We start from the raw sequence: 20,469 nt of genomic DNA on the forward strand, positions 1-20,469 counted from the left end.
CAGCTGGTGAGAAGTAGGCCTAATATCTAAAATAAATTAGTTTTTACCAATTTTTAATGCACTACCCTTAATGTAAAATTGCTTTTGATAGTGATCCCATGCTCATCCCAAGTTGAAACTTTTGGAGTATGTAGATGTTAAGTGTATCTTTCACATCTATTTTTTTGAGAATTTTAAAAATACAGTTTTTCAAAATTCAGTAAAATCAACAATATTGTTTTTTAACGATTTTTGTATATATATTAAACTAATGATGTTTGGTATCATATAAAAGCTCTTTAAAAGAGCTTTCCAATGAAGTAAATTTTATTGTTCTAACTTAATTAGAACACGAGTCGTAAAGAAACAACATTGTTCCGCGAGTCAAAAATTTGTCATCTTTTCAGTTTTTGAAGATACATGACTCGGTAACTTTTTCTCAGAAAAATGCGAAAAAAATAATTTGTCATGATTTATGAGTAATATATGCATACTTAATTTCAAAAAATCTGAGAGGGTCAGGTTGTAGCACTTGTTGATTTGACATGGAATTGGCCATGCCTCTTGTATTGCCTACTGTTCGATCCTTTTCTGCCAGTGTCATCTTGCTGTTTATATACTCTCAGTTGTCTGTTCGGAGGACATTTCTTGTTTCTCTAGATGCCTCCATGTAGGTCTATACTGGAAAGTAAACGACATATAAACATTTTTTCTTAGCTTTATCGTTGTCATAACGAGTAAGAGAGATTTTGCCTCAGAGGCTTCCATGCCTAATCCCGCCACCAGCCAAGAGGGTGCTCTAAAAGTCCGAACCTGCGTTTCCTCTACAGACACTTGGGGGAAAACTAACCTGTTTGCTTAGATGGGACAGCAATCAATTCACCACTTAGTTATCATGATTTAGAACCACTGGGCCAATCATTCGACAACAGCCATCAGTTTCTGTTCCATCTTGTCCACCTGAGCGAGCGTTGCATTCCTGATGGCCAAATTGAACATAAATTACATCGTCGTTTCCGTGTTGTTACAGATGCGGCAGAGATGACGGCATCATCGGCGCCTCAGTACGAGCTGGTGCCCCCTGACGGCGGCTGGGGCTGGATCGTCGTTCTGGGAGTCTTTCTCAGTCACGTGAGTTCTTCCTGCCAATACTGTACTGTCCAGTGGTTTTTGTTGAATTCTGTTTAATCCTATAGCAGTTGTGAACTGTGGATGATACTTGGCCGAATAATAGAGGTGTAGCTGAGGAAAAAATGGTAATACAGTAGTTTGGAACACCACACTAGAAAGTATTAGAGTGGAGGGCATTCTATCGAAAATGATATGTTACCCGGTAGACTATTTTATGATAAATAACGGTACTTATGTTTGAAACTTATTTGGCTGTAGACTTAGGAAACTATGTGACAATACCTCCAGCTAGCAATGTGAAAGCAAGTACTTTTAAATTCCCATGTATTCTGATCTACAATCGCCTTTACTTCCCTATTTTTAAATACGAACATAACTATAGAAATTACTGTTGATGTATTCGATATCAGTTAATCTAAACTGCATCTGACTATCTGTAAATGAGACTGAACATAAACAATAGTTATAAACAATACATAGAATGGCTATCTGATGAAACAATCACACACAATGGCTAACTGTTGAGTAACAAAAATATGCCCTATTGGAAAAACGCACCAACTCATGTCATATGGAATTTTGAAAATGAATATTGTCCCAAATTGTCTCTCAAAAGGTTCATTTAGGCCCCACAAAAGGTTGTTACCTTGCAATGGGTACCTTGTCTCTTCTCTGTCGGCACGCAGCAAGAAAGTGAAGTGCCGAACTGCATGTATCTGAAATAAAACACTGCGCGGCAAACTACCTCATCCTCCTTTATTCCGTTTTCGTAAATTAAACTTTACTCTTTGCCTTTCTGACTGGAATACTTTAACTAACAGTGGGGGAAGGAAGCTAAGCAAAATAATGAACACACGACTGATTGTTCACGCTGGACAACAAAAATTGGATATTGTTAAAAACAAAACTCTTGCAGCAAAATAAACTCACTGCAGATGACCTTTTTTTCAAATAAAATCGTCTTCCTCAGTTATGTATCAGGGAGTATGTCTGTTCTTTGTGCGGTACGTCCGCCATCCAAGTTTTTCACTCTGCCACGACACAACACTATATCTCGCTCTCAGGTCGATAACTGTTTCCGACTTCGCTCGCGTGAGCTCTGCTCAATAACACAATCTGTGGCAGCCAAATAATACGTTATCCCTCATGTCTTCAGCCTCGCAAAATTGCTCACAGTGGTAAATCTTTCACTTAAACTGTCAAATATACCCAACAGTCATTTCTCATGATATACTATACATCTTTCGTAATCATTCTCCTAATACGTGTACCTCCCATTCATATGGTCGCGCGTTGCCAACTTTTGGCTGATTCTTATTCAAACGCATAAGATCTAGTTCCATCAGACCGAGCAGTTGAAGTTAAATTTAAGAAGCCATAAAATCTAATAATGCTGTAACGAGGGAGGGCGCAAAGTGTTAATTACATGTGTATACCGGGAAATAATGTTAAGGTGGATGAAGAGTTTATCAGTTATTATCGCCCACTATTCGGAGAGGAATGCTCTGGATATTGGAATATATTGTCTCAGATTACTGAAAATTTTACATACGAATATACAGTTCCAATGATTGATATATCTGTTAATTAATAGAATGTCTTTGACAATGCATAAAGATAAAGCTGCTGTCAGGAGGTTTTATCCGAGTTTTTGATGTCATCAGTAATCTAACTGCGAGCGGTGAGGTATTATTCATCTGTCAGAGTTCATAAGCATGCATCGTTCGCATGGGTTTGTAAAAGGCTACAGTGCGCACTATTGTTTATAGGAGTATACATCAGCTGTGAGCAAAAATAGGATGTAATCTAACTCTGGCCATTTTACAAGGCATTGCACAGTGGAGACAAAGAAAAAACCGAAAACACATTATCGCTAATTACGCTGAGCTTGCTTTGGGGCCACGTCTCGAAAACCGCAGTTATTACTTTGGCGACCACTAACCTTTGTCAAAGTCTCTTTATGTTTCTAGAGTACTATTTCTGTGGAAAAAGAAGTTCATGGGACCTCACTTGTCTCTGAGATGAGATACACTTCCACCAATTTATCAGACCTTAGAAGGAATAGGTTAATGCGACATATCGTTAGGCCTGAAGGAATAGTTACTTTGGTAATGAGGGAAGCGTAGGGCATAACTACTTAAAAGGGTAGGCTGAAACGGATATAGGTTGCAGTAACCACGCAGAGATGAGGTCGCTTGTACAGTATTCGTTGGAGGCGACACTACCAGAAATTGAACTTACGACATACGTGAAGGAACAGTTACCCACATAACTGATGTGTAATCTTATCCTTTCTTAGTAACTCGGTCACTTTATCAGGCTGGTGCGTAAGTTCGTAGCGTTTTCCCATAAGTTTCATAAATAAAAGGAATACACATGACAGAGACCTTATTCCCCAATAATATACTCCTCTTCACTGTTTACAACAGTCTGCCAACGCTGGGGTAGCTTTTCGATTCCGCGATTGTAGAAATGACATAGTTTTGAGGCGAAGAACTCATAGAGCTCTGCTCGGACCGCATTTTCATCCGCAAACTAAATTCCTTGAAGGTTGTTCGACAGAGAGCAGAGAAGTTGAAAATCCAAGGGGTAAGATCAGGTGAAAAAGGTGGGTGCGGGATGCCTTCCCAACTCAACTCCTGTATCGAGTTTTTTCGTCAGTCTAACAGAATGCTGGCGGGCGTTATTGTGGAGTAGCATCACCTCACGCTGTCATCCTGGTCGTTGTTCTTGCATTGCGTCTGCAAGAAGACGTCTCAGTTCTTGACAATAAATGTCACCAGTGATGGCCACATTTCGGGGAAGCAATTTGTAGTACACCAAATCGTCGCTGTTCACCTACATCTACATGGATTCTCTGCAAATCGCATTTAAGTGCCTGGCAGAGGGTTCATCGAACCACCTTCACAATTCTCTATTATTCCAATCTCATATAGCGCGCGGAAAGATTGAACACCTATATCTTTCCGTAGGAGCTCTGATTTCCCTTATTTTATCGTGGTGATCGTTCCTCCCTATGTAGGTAGATGTCAACAAAATACTTTTTCATTTGGAGGAGAAAGTTGGTGACTGCAATTTCGTGAGAAGGTTCCGCCGCAACGAAAAACGCCTTTCTTTTAATGATGTTCAGCTCAAATCCTGTATCATTTCCGTGACACTCTCTCCCATATTTCGCGATAATACAGAACGTGCTGCCTTTCTTTGAACTTTTTCGATGTGCTCCGTCAGTCCTATCTGGTAAGGATCCCACACAGCGCAGCAGTATTATAAAAGAGGACGGACAAGCGTAGTGTAGGCAGTCTCCTTAGTAGGTCTGTTACATTTTATAAGTGTCTTGCCAATAAAACGCAGTCTTTGGTTAGCCTTCCCCACTACATTTTCTACGTGTTCCTTCCAATTTAAGTTGATCGTAATTGTAATACCTAGGTATTTAGTTGAATTTACCGCTTTTAGATTAGACTGATTTGTCGTGTAACCGAAGTTTAACGATTTCCTTTTGGCACTCGTGTGGATGACCTCATACTTTCCGTTATTTAAGGTCAACTGCCACTTTTCGCACCATTCCGACATTTCTTCTAAATCGTTTTGCAGTTTGTTTTGATCTTCTGATGACTTTATTAGTCAATAAACGACAGCGTCATCTGCAAACAACCGAAGACGGCTGCTCAGAGTGTCTCCCAAATAATTTATATTGATAAGGAACAGCAAAGGGCCTATAACACTACCTTGGGGAACGCCATAAATCACTTCTGTTGTTTTCTTCGAGGTAATTCATTATGTTCGAACAGAATATATGTTCTAAAATCCTGCTGCATATCGACATTAAAGATACGGGCCTGTAATTTAGTGGATTACTCCTACTACCTTTCTTGAATATTGGTGTGACCTGTGCAACTTTCCATCTTTGGGTACGGATCTTTGGTCGAGCGAACGGTTGTATGTGATTGTTAAGTACGGAGCTAATGCATCAGCATACTCCGAAAGGAACCTAATTGGTATACAGTCTGGACTAGAAGATTTGCTTTTATTAAGTGATTTGAGTTTCTTCACTACTGCGAGGATATTTACTTCTACGTTACTCATGTTGGCAGCTGTTCTCGATTCGAATTCTGGAATATTTACTTCGTCTTCTTTTGTGATGTCATTTCGGAAGGCTGTGTTTAGTACCTCTGCTTTAGCAGCACTGTCTTCTATAGTATCTCCATTGCTATCGTGCAGAGAAGGCATTGATTGTTTCTTGCCGCTAACATACTTCACATACGACCACAATCTCTTTGGGCTTTCTGCCGGGTTTCTGGACAGAGTTTCGTTGTGGAAACTGTTATCTATCATTGAAGTCCGCACTAAATTTGAGCTTCTGTATAAGATCGCCAATCTTGGGGATTTTGCGTCTGTTTAAATTTGGCATGTTTGTTTCGTTGTTTCTGCAACAGTGTTCTAACCCGTTTTGTGTACCAAGGACGATCAGCTCCGTCGTTTGTTAATTTATTTGGTATAAATCTCTCAATTGCTGCCGATACTATTTCTTTGAATTAAAGCCACATCTGGTCTACACTTATATTATTAATTTGGAATGAGTGGAGATTGTCTCTCAGGAAGGCGTCAAGTGAATTTTTATCTGCTTTTTTGAATAGGTATATTTTTCGCTTATTTTTCGGGGATTTGGGGATTAAATTATTCAATCTTGCTACGACAGCCCTTTGTTCACTAATCCCTGAATCGGTTTTTATGCTCGTTATTAACTCAGGATTATTTGTTGCTAAGAGCTCAAGTGTGTTTTCACAACGGTTTACTATTCGCGTGGGCTCAAGAACTAACTGCTCCAAATAATATTCAGAGAATGCGTTTAGCACAATTTCGGATGATATTTTATGCGTATCTCCGGAATTAAACATGTATTTTCGCTAACATATCGAGGGTAAATTAAAGTCACTGTAGGGAAGCAGCCTACTCACGCTGTAGTAAATTCACATCAGTTTCCATTGTGTGCCAGCCAGTCTGCTGTAACTAGCTCTGACGTCATAAATGTTGCGCAATACCTTAAAAATCAAGCAAATGACCTAAAACTTTTCTATCATGTCAGGAGTAATGCTAAATTAATGTGTGTTAAATATCAGTTCGATAACTTCAGCCATTTCCGAAATTTGGATGTTTTCTGTAAAAATCATTGGCGCAACAGAAAAGAGCTAGAGACTTCAAAATTTATATTTAGATTCATCTTTCATAATGATTTAATAAAAACAGTACTTTGGATTTCACAAATTAAGATTTTAGTGAAAATTCATGATTTTCTGGTTTTCGTCTCAAAAGTGAAGGAAGCAAGATAGATTAAGTAGGCTAATAAATAAGGCTAGGATGTTTAGATTTAAATAGGTTGGAGGTCCGCTATGACTATGAAGATGTGAAAAGTTTCTTTTGAATACCTATAAAATTATAGCGATAGCGGATCTCAAAAGGGCCAGTTCAGAGTTCATCTACTGCGTGCATTGTAATTAAATTAATTCTCTCGCCCAAAATATTTAACTTAGCCACGTCAAAATTTTATTATCAATACTTACCTGCGTGCTGAATGCACATTTAAATTAAGAGCTTATTCGGCCATCAGCAAAAGAAGCTATAATTTATTATGTAACTTGAAGTGGTGCGTTACTAGCCCAGCGGCTAGTCGGGAGAGCCGATTTGATCAGGCGTTCCCTTAGCCGTCCGCACCGCGGCTTTATATATAAGAACGCTGTGCGAGGAAGCAAGACCCCAGTTCTCTCCAGACGCTGAATAACACGCCATCTGTGTCGGCAGCCGCGTCGCGCCGGTATCACTGCTACTAACAGCCTCGGATGCCGTATTCAGTTACTCGAGATGTGCGTAACCATGAAATAATTTCAAGTGATTTTCATTTTCTAGCTTCAGTTTGCGTATTGTCGTATTTTCACGTGCCGTCGCGGGACAGACATTCTACCAATTATTTAGCGTGGCATTTGATGAAATACTCTCATCAAATTATGGCGAGCATTCTTTTCAACATTTAATTACAGGCTTCACGTTTTGTTAAATCACTTTCTGGGGGCTAAAAAGGAATTAGAGAGCCAGTGTTGAGAACGGCGAAAGACAGCATTAACAACATTCTAAAAGCTAGAAACTGATTCAACATACAAACATTTCCAACAATGTACAGCAATCATATTTTTCTTTTCAATTCCACACGCCGCCCCACATCACCACCAACTATTATCGTCTGAGTCGGGTACGTGTTTGAAATCAAACTCAAGTTCTCTTTGAACCTTTCAGCAACTGTATCATCTCAATTGGGAGGTCGGTAAAAGGTTCCAATTATTATTTTATTCCGGTTGCCAGCAATGACCTCTACCCATACTAACTCACACAAAGTATCTACTTCAATTTCGCGACAAGATAAGCTATTTCTGACACTGCAAACACGCCACCGCCAACCGTGTTTAGCCTATCCTTTCGGATCACCATTAGGTTCTTCGCAAAAATTTCGCCTGAGCTTATATCCGGCTTTAGCCGGCTTTCAGTGCCTGTAACGATTTGAGAGTCAATGCTTTGTATTAGCGCTTGGAGCTCTGGTACTTTCCCAACACAGCTACGACAATTTATAACTGTTATACCAATGGTTCCTGTATCTACGTTTTTCCTGTGTTCAGCCTGCAGCCTTTGTGACTGAAGCCCTTCTTGTGTTTTCCCGAGACCCTCTAATCTAAAAAAAAACGCCCAGTCCACGCCACACAATCCCTGCTACCCGTGTAGACGCATCCTGCGTGTAGTGGACGCCTGACCTATACAGCGGAGCCCGAAACCCAACAACCCTTTGGCGCAAGTCGAGGAATCTGCAGCCTACACGGTCGGAGAACCGTCTGAGCCTCTGATTCAGACACTCCACTCGGCTCTGTACCAGAGGTCCGCAATCGGTCCTGTCGATTATGCTGCAAATGGTCAGCGAGAGAGAATCTTTTCTAATCCAAAGTGACACACACCATTGGTACCGACATGAGCCACCACCTGCAGTTGGCTGCACCCTGTGCATCAAATGCATAACATTATTTTTTGTGGATGCGTGCAGATCTGTGTTGGATGAGCTGCTGCTTTGTATTGTCTCAATTATTCCTTCCTTTTCCTTGTGTTAGCAAAAGGACACCATCTCTCTTCGCAAATAAAGATATAGGATAGGAATGGTGACGAGCGAGCAGCGATACACATATGGCCAGCCGCTGACTTTTGTGATTTTGGCTTAGAGCATGCGGTGCCCATACACCCGATGTTTGAACCTTCCTCGCTGTATGCAAATGTCGCACAGTGGTGACATCATCACAGTTCATCACATTTGCCAGTTATTGAGTATACTGACGTGGATCATTATGGATTAAAGCGTTTAACCCATCTTTATCCAACCCAGAAGGTCTTCCCGAACGTGAAGAGCCACTAATGTCAAAATGATCGTCCTTAAAACGAGAAACCATATTTTCTTGGTGTTCTCTGCACAATGGTTTTATCCCCATACACGACGCAAATGTTTGTGGGTGCCTCCGCTAATGCCAACGTCTACTGAACTCAAACAGAAAAAATTGTTGAAGTGCTCCGATTTCTCCACTTGTCACTTCATTTTCTAGCATCCGTAGCTCCACTCACTATCTCCTTATAACAAAATGACAATACGTAAACTCAAATAGCAACAGTGAACTACAAATAAAAAAATGCCAATCATAAATAAAGCCTTAACAACCGGAATACTAACATGCAAAACAAAAAGACTAAGAACTTATACACGAACATAAGATCGCAAATAGTTAAGGTTTGCAAAAGAATAAAATAGTTTAGCAAATAGAACTTCTAGATTATACTCCTACAGCCCTCATTCACTGGAAACATTCCGGAAAGCCTTTTGTGTATTTCAGATAGCAGGTCTTAATGAAGATTCCTACCATAGGTCAGCTTGTTTAAGGGGGGAAACAACATTAGGAGGCGGTTTGACATTGATTTTTTGGGATTTTTTTCCGGGTGGGAAGAATTGATTAGAATTTAATCAAATTTTTACGTCATTTCATTCATAATTCGAAAAGTTTCTGTGAATGTTTTTTAATAATTTCAGCCAAAAATAACAAAGTTACGATGTGATGTCCGCTGAAGGTTGTGGGTATAGTTCCCCAATTGCATGCAGTGTAGCAATACCGATTTTCATCTGAAATCAAAAAGGTTTTGATTTTACATTAATAACTTATTTTCTAAGAATATGAACCTCAATGCAGGTGAAAATAATGAAAATTACAAATTTTTCAGGCGTTGGAACAATTTGATTCGGTTTTCACGATTTTTTCTCTAATTATGCAAAGAAAAATACCCTTAAAATCACGATATCATCTCACAGGTTGGTTCATATAATTATTAATACTATAAAGAATCATACCATCGATTTTCATAATATCGGTGCTATAATTTTTGAGTTAGACAGCACGCAAATGTGCAAAAGGTCATTTCGAGATAAACACGTTTGAAAAATAAATTCTCGGAAACTAGAAATTCAAGGAAGTTAACAATAATGTAAACTGCTTACCGATTAATCTGCGACTCCAGCACCGTATAGCAATCCTTCTTCTAACTCGTAGGCTTCGTTTTGCGCTTGCAGCAGTGCTTTCCGAGATTTCTGACCTTCCTTCGATTCCAATGAACGACGTCGATTTTGCCGGCTCACGTGCTGGATGTCCATTTGTTCTGCATAATTAAAGCTTTGCATGCCTACAACAATTCCTGGCAAGTTCATGACTATCAGAAGGGATGAATTTCCTTCATTGAAGAAGCCCGTTGCTAAATACGATGCCATTTTACCGACTTTCCGGAGTGCAAGTGCTTAGGAGCTAATCCCGATTTAGTGGAATTAGAACGTTCATTCTTTGATTAATCTTCTGCGCTCGAATATGAAGCCGATGTGCACTCGGTTCTATGCTCATAAAATCTAAACGAATGCGAATTTCGCTTTGAAATTTTGACAGCGTATTCTTGGATATTTAAGCTAACGATTTAGGCAATTAAAAAAAACATCGTATTTTTTTGAACCTTCTAATGTGGTTTCCCCCCTTAATGCCTTGTGTAATACCTGACACTCGAAGTTTTACGTTTGCTAAGAGTCATATTTTAGGAACTGCACTGCTTTATGAAGCAGACTGTCGGTAGGGACTCTCTGTAATCCCAGACTGAGCGCTGTGAACTGCTGCTAGTCCATTCACAGCGTCGCCGAGGTGTAGACGGAGCAGATGCGCCACGCGCCATCGCACCCCAAGAGAGAGGAAATTCTCCTGTCGCCAAAGCGCAGGCGCTCTGCTAATCTTCTTTGTATGGAACGCCAAAGCGCATTAGAGGCAAGCGAGGATCTCAGCTACGCTTCAGGGACCGACTGAAATACTTCGGGCTAGCTTGACGTTGCCCTCCCGCTAGCAAGTTCTAACTACGGTTCATAGGAGGAAAAATACCACCGAATTCGTTATCCACAAAGAGCTCTCACTAGGAGGGGTTTTTAATTCTCTGAGAGAGCTGGTGTGATTAAAACAACTATAATATCTGAAATGGTTTATGTGCAAATGCTACATATATATATTCACTGATTAACAGCATAACCACCATAGAAAGATGAGTGTCAGAAGCGACATTTGCGATAAACTTAGCATCAAAATCAGATACCTCTTAGGAGTCGAAGTGAAGAAATTCTACTACCTAGGAATGTAAATAACGCTTGACGGTTCAAGAAAGGAGGATATAAGGAGGGGACGAGCACAAATACACTCCTGGAAATGGAAAAAAGAACACATTGACACCGGTGTGTCAGACCCACCATACTTGCTCCGGACACTGCGAGAGGGCTGTACAAGCAATGATCACACGCACGGCACAGCGGACACACCAGGAACCGCGGTGTTGGCCGTCGAATGGCGCTAGCTGCGCAGCATTTGTGCACCGCCGCCGTCAGTGTCAGCCAGTTTGCCGTGGCATACGGAGCTCCATCGCAGTCTTTAACACTGGTAGCATGCTGCGACAGCGTGGACGTGAACCGTATGTGCAGTTGACGGACTTTGAGCGAGGGCGTATAGTGGGCATGCGGGAGGCCGGGTGGACGTACCGCCGAATTGCTCAACACGTGGGGCGTGAGGTCTCCACAGTACATCGATGTTGTCGCCAGTGGTCGGCGGAAGGTGCACGTGCCCGTCGACCTGGGACCGGACCGCAGCGACGCACGGATGCACGCCAAGACCGTAGGATCCTACGCAGTGCCGTAGGGGACCGCACCGCCACTTCCTAGCAAATTAGGGACACTGTTGCTCCTGGGGTATCGGCGAGGACCATTCGCAACCGTCTCCATGAAGCTGGGCTACGGTCCCGCACACCGTTAGGCCGTCTTCCGCTCACGCCCCAACATCATGCAGCCCGCCTCCAGTGGTGTCGCGACAGGCGTGAATGGAGGGACGAATGGAGACGTGTCGTCTTCAGCGATGAGAGTCGCTTCTGCCTTGGTGCCAATGATGGTCGTATGCGTGTTTGGCGCCGTGCAGGTGAGCGCCACAATCAGGACTGCATACGACCGAGGCACACGGGGCCAACACCCGGCATCATGGTGTGGGGAGCGATCTCCTACACCGGCCGTACACCACTGGTGATCGTCGAGGGGACACTGAATAGTGCACGGTACATCCAAACCGTCATCGAACCCATCGTTCTACCATTCCTAGACCGGCAAGGGAACTTGCTGTTCCAACAGGACAATGCACGTCCGCATGTATCCCGTGCCACCCAACGTGCTCTAGAAGGTGTAAGTCAACTACCCTGGCCAGCAAGATCTCCGGATCTGTCCCCCATTGAGCATGTTTGGGAGTGGATGAAGCGTCGTCTCACGCGGTCTGCACGTCCAGCACGAACGCTGGTCCAACTGAGGCGCCAGGTGGAAATGGCATGGCAAGCCGTTCCACAGGACTACATCCAGCATCTCTACGATCGTCTCCATGGGAGAATAGCAGCCTGCATTGCTGCGAAAGGTGGATATACACTGTACTAGTGCCGACATTGTGCATGCTCTGTTGCCTGTGTCTATGTGCCTGTGGTTCTGTCAGTGTGATCATGTGATGTATCTGACCCCAGGAATGTGTCAATAAAGTTTCCCCTTCCTGGGACAATGAATTCACGGTGTTCTTATTTCAATTTCCAGGAGTGTATAAAGGACATTCCTCGCTAAAAGAAATCTACAAGTATCGAACACACATCGTAATTTGACGAAGCAGTTTCTGATATGGAACGTACTCATGGTTTGTGGAAAACCGTAAAACAACAGAATAGAAGCATTAGAGATGCTATGTTACTGAAGGATCCTGAAAATGAAATCGACTGATAAGCAATGGAAGTGTTCTCCGAAGAATCATTGAGGAAAGGAGTACATGGAAAACGTTGCTGGCAGAAGGGAAGGGTCAGTGTGACAGGAGTGAAGACAAAGGAGAATAACGTACCGGTTAGATAATATTTCATTTTTGTTCGTTTAACTAGAATGTTATCATTACAAATGAGACGAATTTCATGACTGCAGATGTTTCATTTCCATTTTGGCAGAGAGAAAATACAAATTTAACGAAAAAATACGAAAGACTGTGTTCTTAATTGGATGTTCTGTGTTCAATTCCACGTAGTGTGCTTACCACCCAAGTGTAAACACTTCAATTCGACCCCTCTTTGGTTGACTGTGGGGCAATGTAGTAACTTATTTTTCATGTAGCTTCCGATTTGGAGTCCAAGCTTTTACGCCACAGCATTATACGAGGTAACTATCGTTAATCGAAGCCCAGGTATCACCTTTCGTAGTGTACGCGAAGCACTCCATCTAAATCACTTCTTAACGCAACTTACAGTCGATGTAGTCGTTTCTCCAACAGTGAGATCAAAACAGCTATCTATATCAGGAATAAGATGGCAGGAGAATACAATATTTAAATCTGTGGTATCTAGAAAAAACCTAGAAAAATACCTCTGCGACGAATCACAGTTGTCGATTTCATTGGCCGTGAACATCCACTTAGTGAGTTTTTGTATTTAGTGCAGTTGAAGACAATGACTGGATGACACCAAAACAAACAGAAAATTGAGGCAGGCCCGGGATGCTTAAATAGTTTTCGGAGCTAAGTTACCAGTACGACAAATTATAAACTTACAAAAGGTGTGTTTCACCAGTTTCGACTTACGGCTCTGGGGCATGGAACTTGAATGCGAGACCTAAGCGAGAAAACGTGATGCGTGATTTGAACTATAGAAATGGTAGGAAAACTAACGGATCATGGAAGAAATGTCTGTGAAAGACATATTTATGACCTATTTTCTCAATATTGATGGAATAAGTAGTTAAGGGGATAATGGAAGTTAAATGTGCGATGGGCACAACATGAAGACAGGAGAATGGATGATGCATGTCTGTGACACTAAAAGGTAAGAGAAGATGCGGAAGACGGGTAGATGTTAGGTCACATTCAAGAGCAACAGGGTGTGAAGAGGTCTGGAGAAACCTTCTTTCGAGCACTGTATGCCACATTTTGTGCAAATTATAAATGATTTCTTCACTGCTATCCGTGTGTATAAGTGCTTAATTAAGTGGCGCCTACATAAATTCATATTAAATTCATAGATAATTTGTGATATCTTAGGTTTTCTATATTACCAATCATTTACACCTGTTTGTAAAACAGGGGAAACGAATCGTAAGCTCTGTAGGAAATGTATTCCGCTTGATCAAATGAATCGAGCTTGTGTGCGTGTGTGTGTGTGTGTGTGTGTGTGTGTGTGTGTGTGTGTGTGTGTGTGTGTGTGTGTGTCTTGGGCCGTAAGGGAATACAATGTTGCGTTCTGCTTTGGAGAGAAAAAGATTGACTTATTCACGTGTTCAGGACAAATAAAACTAGGAAACTAACTACAGATATTTACAGTATCTAGTACTACACTAAAATGAGTGGCCAGAAACCACGGTAAGGGCCACATTTAAAGATGTGCCATGTATGACGCCCTATGGTGCGACTAGATGCGAGACATGGCGCCACTGTAGACATCACATCTGAGCAGTCTGTTACAGGCAGGAGTGTAGTGAACATGGCACCAGATGGCCAGTTAATCGGCTGCACGTAGCTACGTAATCGATGCAAGACGCGTGATCACAGCGTATCAGAGATTATAGAAGAATTCGGCTTTCTAAAGTCAACACCGTCTGTGGGAGAGACAACGCTTCCAAACGCGTACACTGCAGCCTAGCACGATCAAAGGTGTTCAAAGAACGAACGTCACGTCGTCATCGCAAAGACATTCGCAGCGATCGACCAAGAACAGCTGGCCACACTGTTCCTCAAGTAGTTCCAAAGTTCGTCATTATCGTTACAGGCTCGTTCTGGATGCTTCCGAATGGGTCTCCCTGTAACAGGAAATGAAAGGTTTTGGTGTAACGTTCGTGGCTCACCAACATTGACGATATGGAGAAGAATTGCAACAAAACAAAGGCCGTGCCTCGTTTACAGTAATCACACCGACAATTCCTCTCGCTTGATTTAGAGAAACCACATAAAAAAGCAGATTAGCTAGACAGAGATTCGCACCCTCTTGCTCACACAGTCAGGTCCACCGTGTTAATTACTCTGCAGATTCGCTCTACATCCACATCTATATTTTACCTAAGAAAGCCACTGTAAATTGAATAGCACAGGGTAAAACAAATCACTATTAGCAACTTTCATATTTCATTCGAACATGCAGCGGTGGAAGAGTGGCTAGGTACACTATGTGATCAAAAGTATCCGGACACCCCCCAGAACATACATTTTTCATATTAGGTGCATTGTGCTGCCATCTACTGCCAGGTACTCCGTATCAGGGACTTCAGTAGTCATTTGACATCATGAGAGAGCAGAATGGGAACTCCGCGGAACTCACGGATTTCGAACGTGGTGAGGTGATTGGATGAAACTTGTGTCATACGTCTGTACGCGAGATTTCCACACCCCTAAACAACCCTAGGTCCACTGTTTCCGATGTGATAGTAAAGTGGAAACGTGAAGGGGCAAGTACAGCACAAAAACCTACAGGCCGACCTCGTCTGTCGACTGACAGAGATCGCCGACAGTTGATGAGGGTCGTAACGTGTAATAGAGAGACATGTATCTAGACGATCACACAGGAATTCAAAACTGCATCATGATCCACTGCAAGTACTATGACAGTTAGGCGGGAGGTGAGAAGCCTTGGATTTCATGGTCAAGCGGCTGCTCAAAGCCACACATCACGCCGGTAACTGGCATACGACGCCTCGCTTGGTGTAAGAAGCGTAAACATTTGAAGATCGAACAGTGGAAAAACGTTGTGTGGAGTGACGAATCGCGGTATACAATGTGGCGATCCGATGGAAGGGTATGGGTATGGCGAATACCCGGTGACCCGGTGAACGTCATCTGCCAGCGTGTGTAGTGCCTAGAGTAAAATTTGGAGCCGGTGGTGTTATGGTGTGGTCTTGTTTTCCATGGAAGGGGCTTGCACCCCTTGTTGTTTTGGGTGGCACTATCACAGCACAGTCCTACATTGATGTTTTAAGCACATTATTGCTTCCCACTATTGAAGAGCAATTCGGGGATGGGGATTCCATCTTTCAACACGATCGAACACCTGTTCATAACGCACGGCCTGTGCCGTAGTGGTTACGCGACAATAACATCTCTGTAATGGACTGGCCTGTGCAGAGTCCTGACCTGAATCCTATAGAACATCTTTGGGATGTTTTGGAATTCCGACTTCGTGCCAGGCCGCACCGCCCTACATCGATACCTCTCCTCAGTGCAGCACTCCGTGAAGAATGGGCTGCCATTCCCCAAGAAACCTTCCAGCATCTGATTGAATGTATGCCTGCCAGAGTGGAAGCTGTCATCAAGGATAAGGGTGGGCCAACACCATATTGAATTCCAGCATTACCGATGGAGGGCGCCACGAAATTGTAAGTCATTTTGAGCCAGGTGCCCGTATACTTTCTATTTTTATTTATTCTCATTATTCCAACTCATGACATGTGTCAGAAACAGCAGAGTTGTCATACAATTTTCTTCAAACACTGATTCTCTAAGTTTATCCAACAGCGTTTCCCATTTAACACCCTAAGCATCTCCATTACACTTCCCTACGGGCTGTGCCGATATGTTACGATTTTAGTAGGGCGTCTCATTTTTCTTTCGATGTCTGCTATCAAGTGTAGTTGGCAAGGTCTCGAAAAGCAGCAGCCGGATCTAACTCCTTTTCAAACTTACCTAAGTACATAATTTGCATAACACAACACGCTTTCAAGATATTCCCCTCTTATAAAAAATTGTTGACCAATGAATGAATAACAACGCGATCTGACTTCCATTTGTGAGATGTTCGAAAGTATGAAGCAACGATAAATATATGGAATTATGAGCAAATGTTTAAGTAATACATGATTACGCCCAATACACCCAAGTATTCAATCAAGTCTGCTCACTTCAGCCACGATTTTGCACAAAGAGTATGCGAGTACATGGTTCAAATGGTTCAAATGGCTCTCAGCACTATGGGACTTAACTTCTGAGGTCATCAGTCCCCTAGAACTTAGAACTACTTAAACCTAACTAACCTAAGGACATCACACACATCCATGCCCGAGGCAGGATTCGAACCTGCGACCGTAGCGATCGCGCGGTTCCAGACTGTAGCGCCTAGAACCGCTCGGCCACACCGGCCGGCGCGAGTACATGGCATCTGAGCAGGGAAACGTGATATATTAAAAGCAGCTTCAATATAAAGATATAAAGATAACTGTAGAGAATTTGAAATCACTTTTGATTATGTTCATGAAATAAACTCGAAAATCTATGTAAGGAAATTACATATTTCGTCTATGGGACCACGTAGAATAAAAGACCATAGATCATAAAAAATACCACAAAAGGCGCTGCATATAATCTCTAATTCCTGCGATAGTATTAACTGAGAGGGATAGTAAGGTGAGTTATAACCTATATATATTCACGGCTGAGTTAATAAAGCCCGATATCGATCCATGAACGTGAAACCCAGGCACTTGCCTGACACAAATGAATTAACTTTCGTCGCAAAGAAAGTGCATCTCTAAAGCTGAAAATAATTGATGATGAAATATTTCGCTAAAACACGCTAGTTAGCGCAGTCTCGCCATAAATTCGTGTACTTTATAGCGCATAAACGGAAATAAAATATTACACAAATTCGTCGAATTTGAACCAACAGAATCTTGAAAATTGAGGGCAGAGTTCACGTTATGTGACTAACCCAGCAGTTCTTTGTCACTCCGTCACATGGGAACATTAACTTAAATCTCAACCGCTGTGATTGGGCACTCAGGCACCGCTACAAAGTACTGCGTGCAGATATCTTTTTGGTAGGCTATCAAAGAGTGTGGCACTTATAGTAGTCGATAAGCATGCATAGTGAGTCTTTGCTAGCAACATGCAACTCGCCTAAAGACAAGTAACATGAAAGATGTACTCCAACAGATGGCTTTCAAGAATTCCAAAACTAGTCACATTAACAACTTGTAAGTGGCGACTTGCACGTAGACCTCTTTCCCAAAATCCTGCTTAAAATCTTATGTCGTCCATTCGTTTTCCCTACTACAGATGGCAGATGTTCGTCCCAGTTCATAGGATATGACAGACTCCAACCGTTTACCGTTAATCTTGTTATCGGATGCTATTGTTCAATAAGGATGGAAGCTGAAGCAATGGATTACAATTTGTTCCATAGCTGGGATGTGAAAACTGGTTTCTTGCTTATTAGGCAGAGGTGCTAACCACTACACCACCGTAACATTGAGGCCATCATAGCTGCAAGGACTACCAGAGTTAGTTGCCCTCCCTAACAAAAACTTTAAATCAGACCTTGAGCCCATTTTCTCTTTCTTAATTCGTCAGTATAGCCGAGAGTGTGGCGCTGGAGTAGCACCCCAGCTTTGTACGGAATGAGGAAATTCTGCCTGTACCTCAGGCGTAGATGATGTATTCATCTGGTGGAATTACATTTTCCTAGAGACGTATAAGTCTCAACATTATCTTCGATAAAGTTGACAGATGGGTCTCAACTTTATCTTTGATAAATTAGACGACTCCAGGAAAATGCAATTTCACCATATCAATGGGTGCTATTGTATTCTTTCTTTGTATAATGCGCGTTGCTTTGCATTTACCATCATTTAAGGAACGCCACCATTCAGTACACCAAGTGGAATATTCAAGGAAAAATAGGCAGTATCGGTTGCAAAATGGTTTTTTGCTTATCTAATTTGTGATGCGTTTTACTGTCACAGGAGCGTCATCAGACACACGTCATCAGACACCCGAGACAGTGAAACGCTTCGCAAAATAAATAAATAAATAAAAAACCATTTCGCAATCGAGACTGCCTGTTCTTTCTTGAACAGCTCAAGAGGTTTCCGTACCATTAGTCGAAAAATGAAGTGGTGTGTTTTCGAAGTGGAATAGGTTCCAGAATTAATCTTTGACTCGGCAGCCAAGTGCCCTCTGTTTCGAAATTTCCTGTCAAATTAGAACTTGTGCCAGACAAGGACTCGACGCTGGGACCTTATTTTCCCCGGGCAATGATCTATCTTAATCAGCTGTCTACGAGCAGCTTATGAGCCTCCATCACAACGCCACTTGTGTGAGTACTACTCTCCAAGAATCCCCACATCACAGATAATCTCTTTCATACTTCGGTGAACTAGCACTCCTAGATGACGGCTTCAGGGTTCGGGTTCCAGTCTGGCGTAGTTTTATACTGTATAAGTTTTTCTGATTTTCTCGGCCACCATTAAGTGATAACTGCATGTAGGCAGCATCTACTAACCTGACCTGATACACTGTATGTGCAGACTAAGCACATTAGCGATACCACAACATTTTCTTGGAAACACACGTTGCTGTTTCCTGTCCTTGCATCATTGTTCAAGTCAATCATCCATAAGCGAATATATTCCGTGTGATTAAGTTCTTGTTGTCAGACGAACAGTATTAATGTTGATTTTTTTTTTGGGCGTACACCAGAGTGTTGATAAACTGATAATTTTATTTTAGGTTATTTTATACTTACAACGTATGGACGGACTGAAAACAGTTTTGTGTACGTGGATTCCAGCTGCTTACTCCGAAGTTACGTCTTTTGGCATCCATACCTTGTGTGAATGTGCGCGATATGTGACTTTTGATATATAGTTGCTAGGAGAATAAGTCCAAAGGCATTAGTCCAGGGCTTAACAACTGGCCAATTCTGAGCGCGAGTACTCACGTCTGCTCAGGCACGTGCTCGCGAGCAGCTGCAAGGTCGCAGAGTAGGGAGGGCGGGGAGGGAGGGGAAATGCGCGCGCACGTTTGAATAGGGCCGCAGCGTGCCTATTGAATTCGCGCCGACTGTGTAACGTTTAAAGTACTACGATCAGCTCTTAACAGTCACTTCGCTGGTTAAGAATCATGTGAAGTCGCCGTTGTGTAACCCCAACCATGCTTTCGCAGTTCAACCCCCATTGGGAGGAATTGTATCTGTTTACTGAAAAAGATGGTGTTGCAAAATGTTTAGTATGTCACAAAACGCTGAATTCTTTTACGAAATTTAATTTGCAGCGACATTATATGTCGTACCACGCGAAAGACTACGGACACGGCAAATGTGATTGACCAGACCGTGCACAGGAAGTTATTAAACTTAAAAGGAAGCTATCCGAAGAAGATCTGGACGACGAAGAAAAATCAACTGAGGTAGCTCTCAGAGTGGATTACAAAATTGCTTTGCTTTTAGCAAAATCCCTGCGCCCCTTAACTGATGGCGATTTAATAAAAGAATGTTTGGTAGTTGCAGCGGCGCATTTGTGTCCATCTCTAGTTGAACAGTTTCGGATTGTGCCATTATCTAACATGACCATTATGCATCGCATACAGGACATGGCAGACGACGTCCAGAGCCAGCTTGCAAATATCTGTAAAGATTTTATGGCATATTCTCTAGCTCTGGACGAAAGTGTTGATATCACTGGAACAGTGCAGCTTGCCATATTTATTAGAGGTGTTAATAGAGATCTTCAGGTGAGGGAGGAGCTCCTCGATGTAGTGGCCATAAAGAACACTACAACCGGAGGTGATATTTTAAGTAGTGTTGTAGGAAGTGTTGAAAATATAGGATTGTCATGGAATTCTTTAGTTTCAGTGTCTACAGATGGTAGAGGCATACACTAAGCTAGTAAAATTATGTGGCACGTGCACATTCTGCTTTGTTTGTTTCATTTGTCGCAGTAATAATTCGTGAGTGATATCC

At 42.2% G+C, this 20,469-nt stretch overlaps 1 protein-coding gene across 1 annotated transcript in view; it reads left to right on the forward strand.

The window, feature by feature from the left end:
• LOC126262966 (monocarboxylate transporter 1-like) overlaps positions 1-20,469 on the forward strand; it is a 278,318-nt gene that overhangs the window by 103,113 nt on the left and 154,736 nt on the right. The window contains exon 2 of the mRNA XM_049959916.1: positions 1,010-1,110. Within this exon, the coding sequence (XP_049815873.1) occupies positions 1,021-1,110 (90 nt within the window). The 5' untranslated portion in view covers positions 1,010-1,020. The remainder of the gene's footprint in view (positions 1-1,009; positions 1,111-20,469) is intronic.

The sequence above is a fragment of the Schistocerca nitens genome, chromosome 6 (assembly GCF_023898315.1).
Source record: "Schistocerca nitens isolate TAMUIC-IGC-003100 chromosome 6, iqSchNite1.1, whole genome shotgun sequence".
Lineage (NCBI taxonomy): Eukaryota > Metazoa > Arthropoda > Insecta > Orthoptera > Acrididae > Schistocerca > Schistocerca nitens.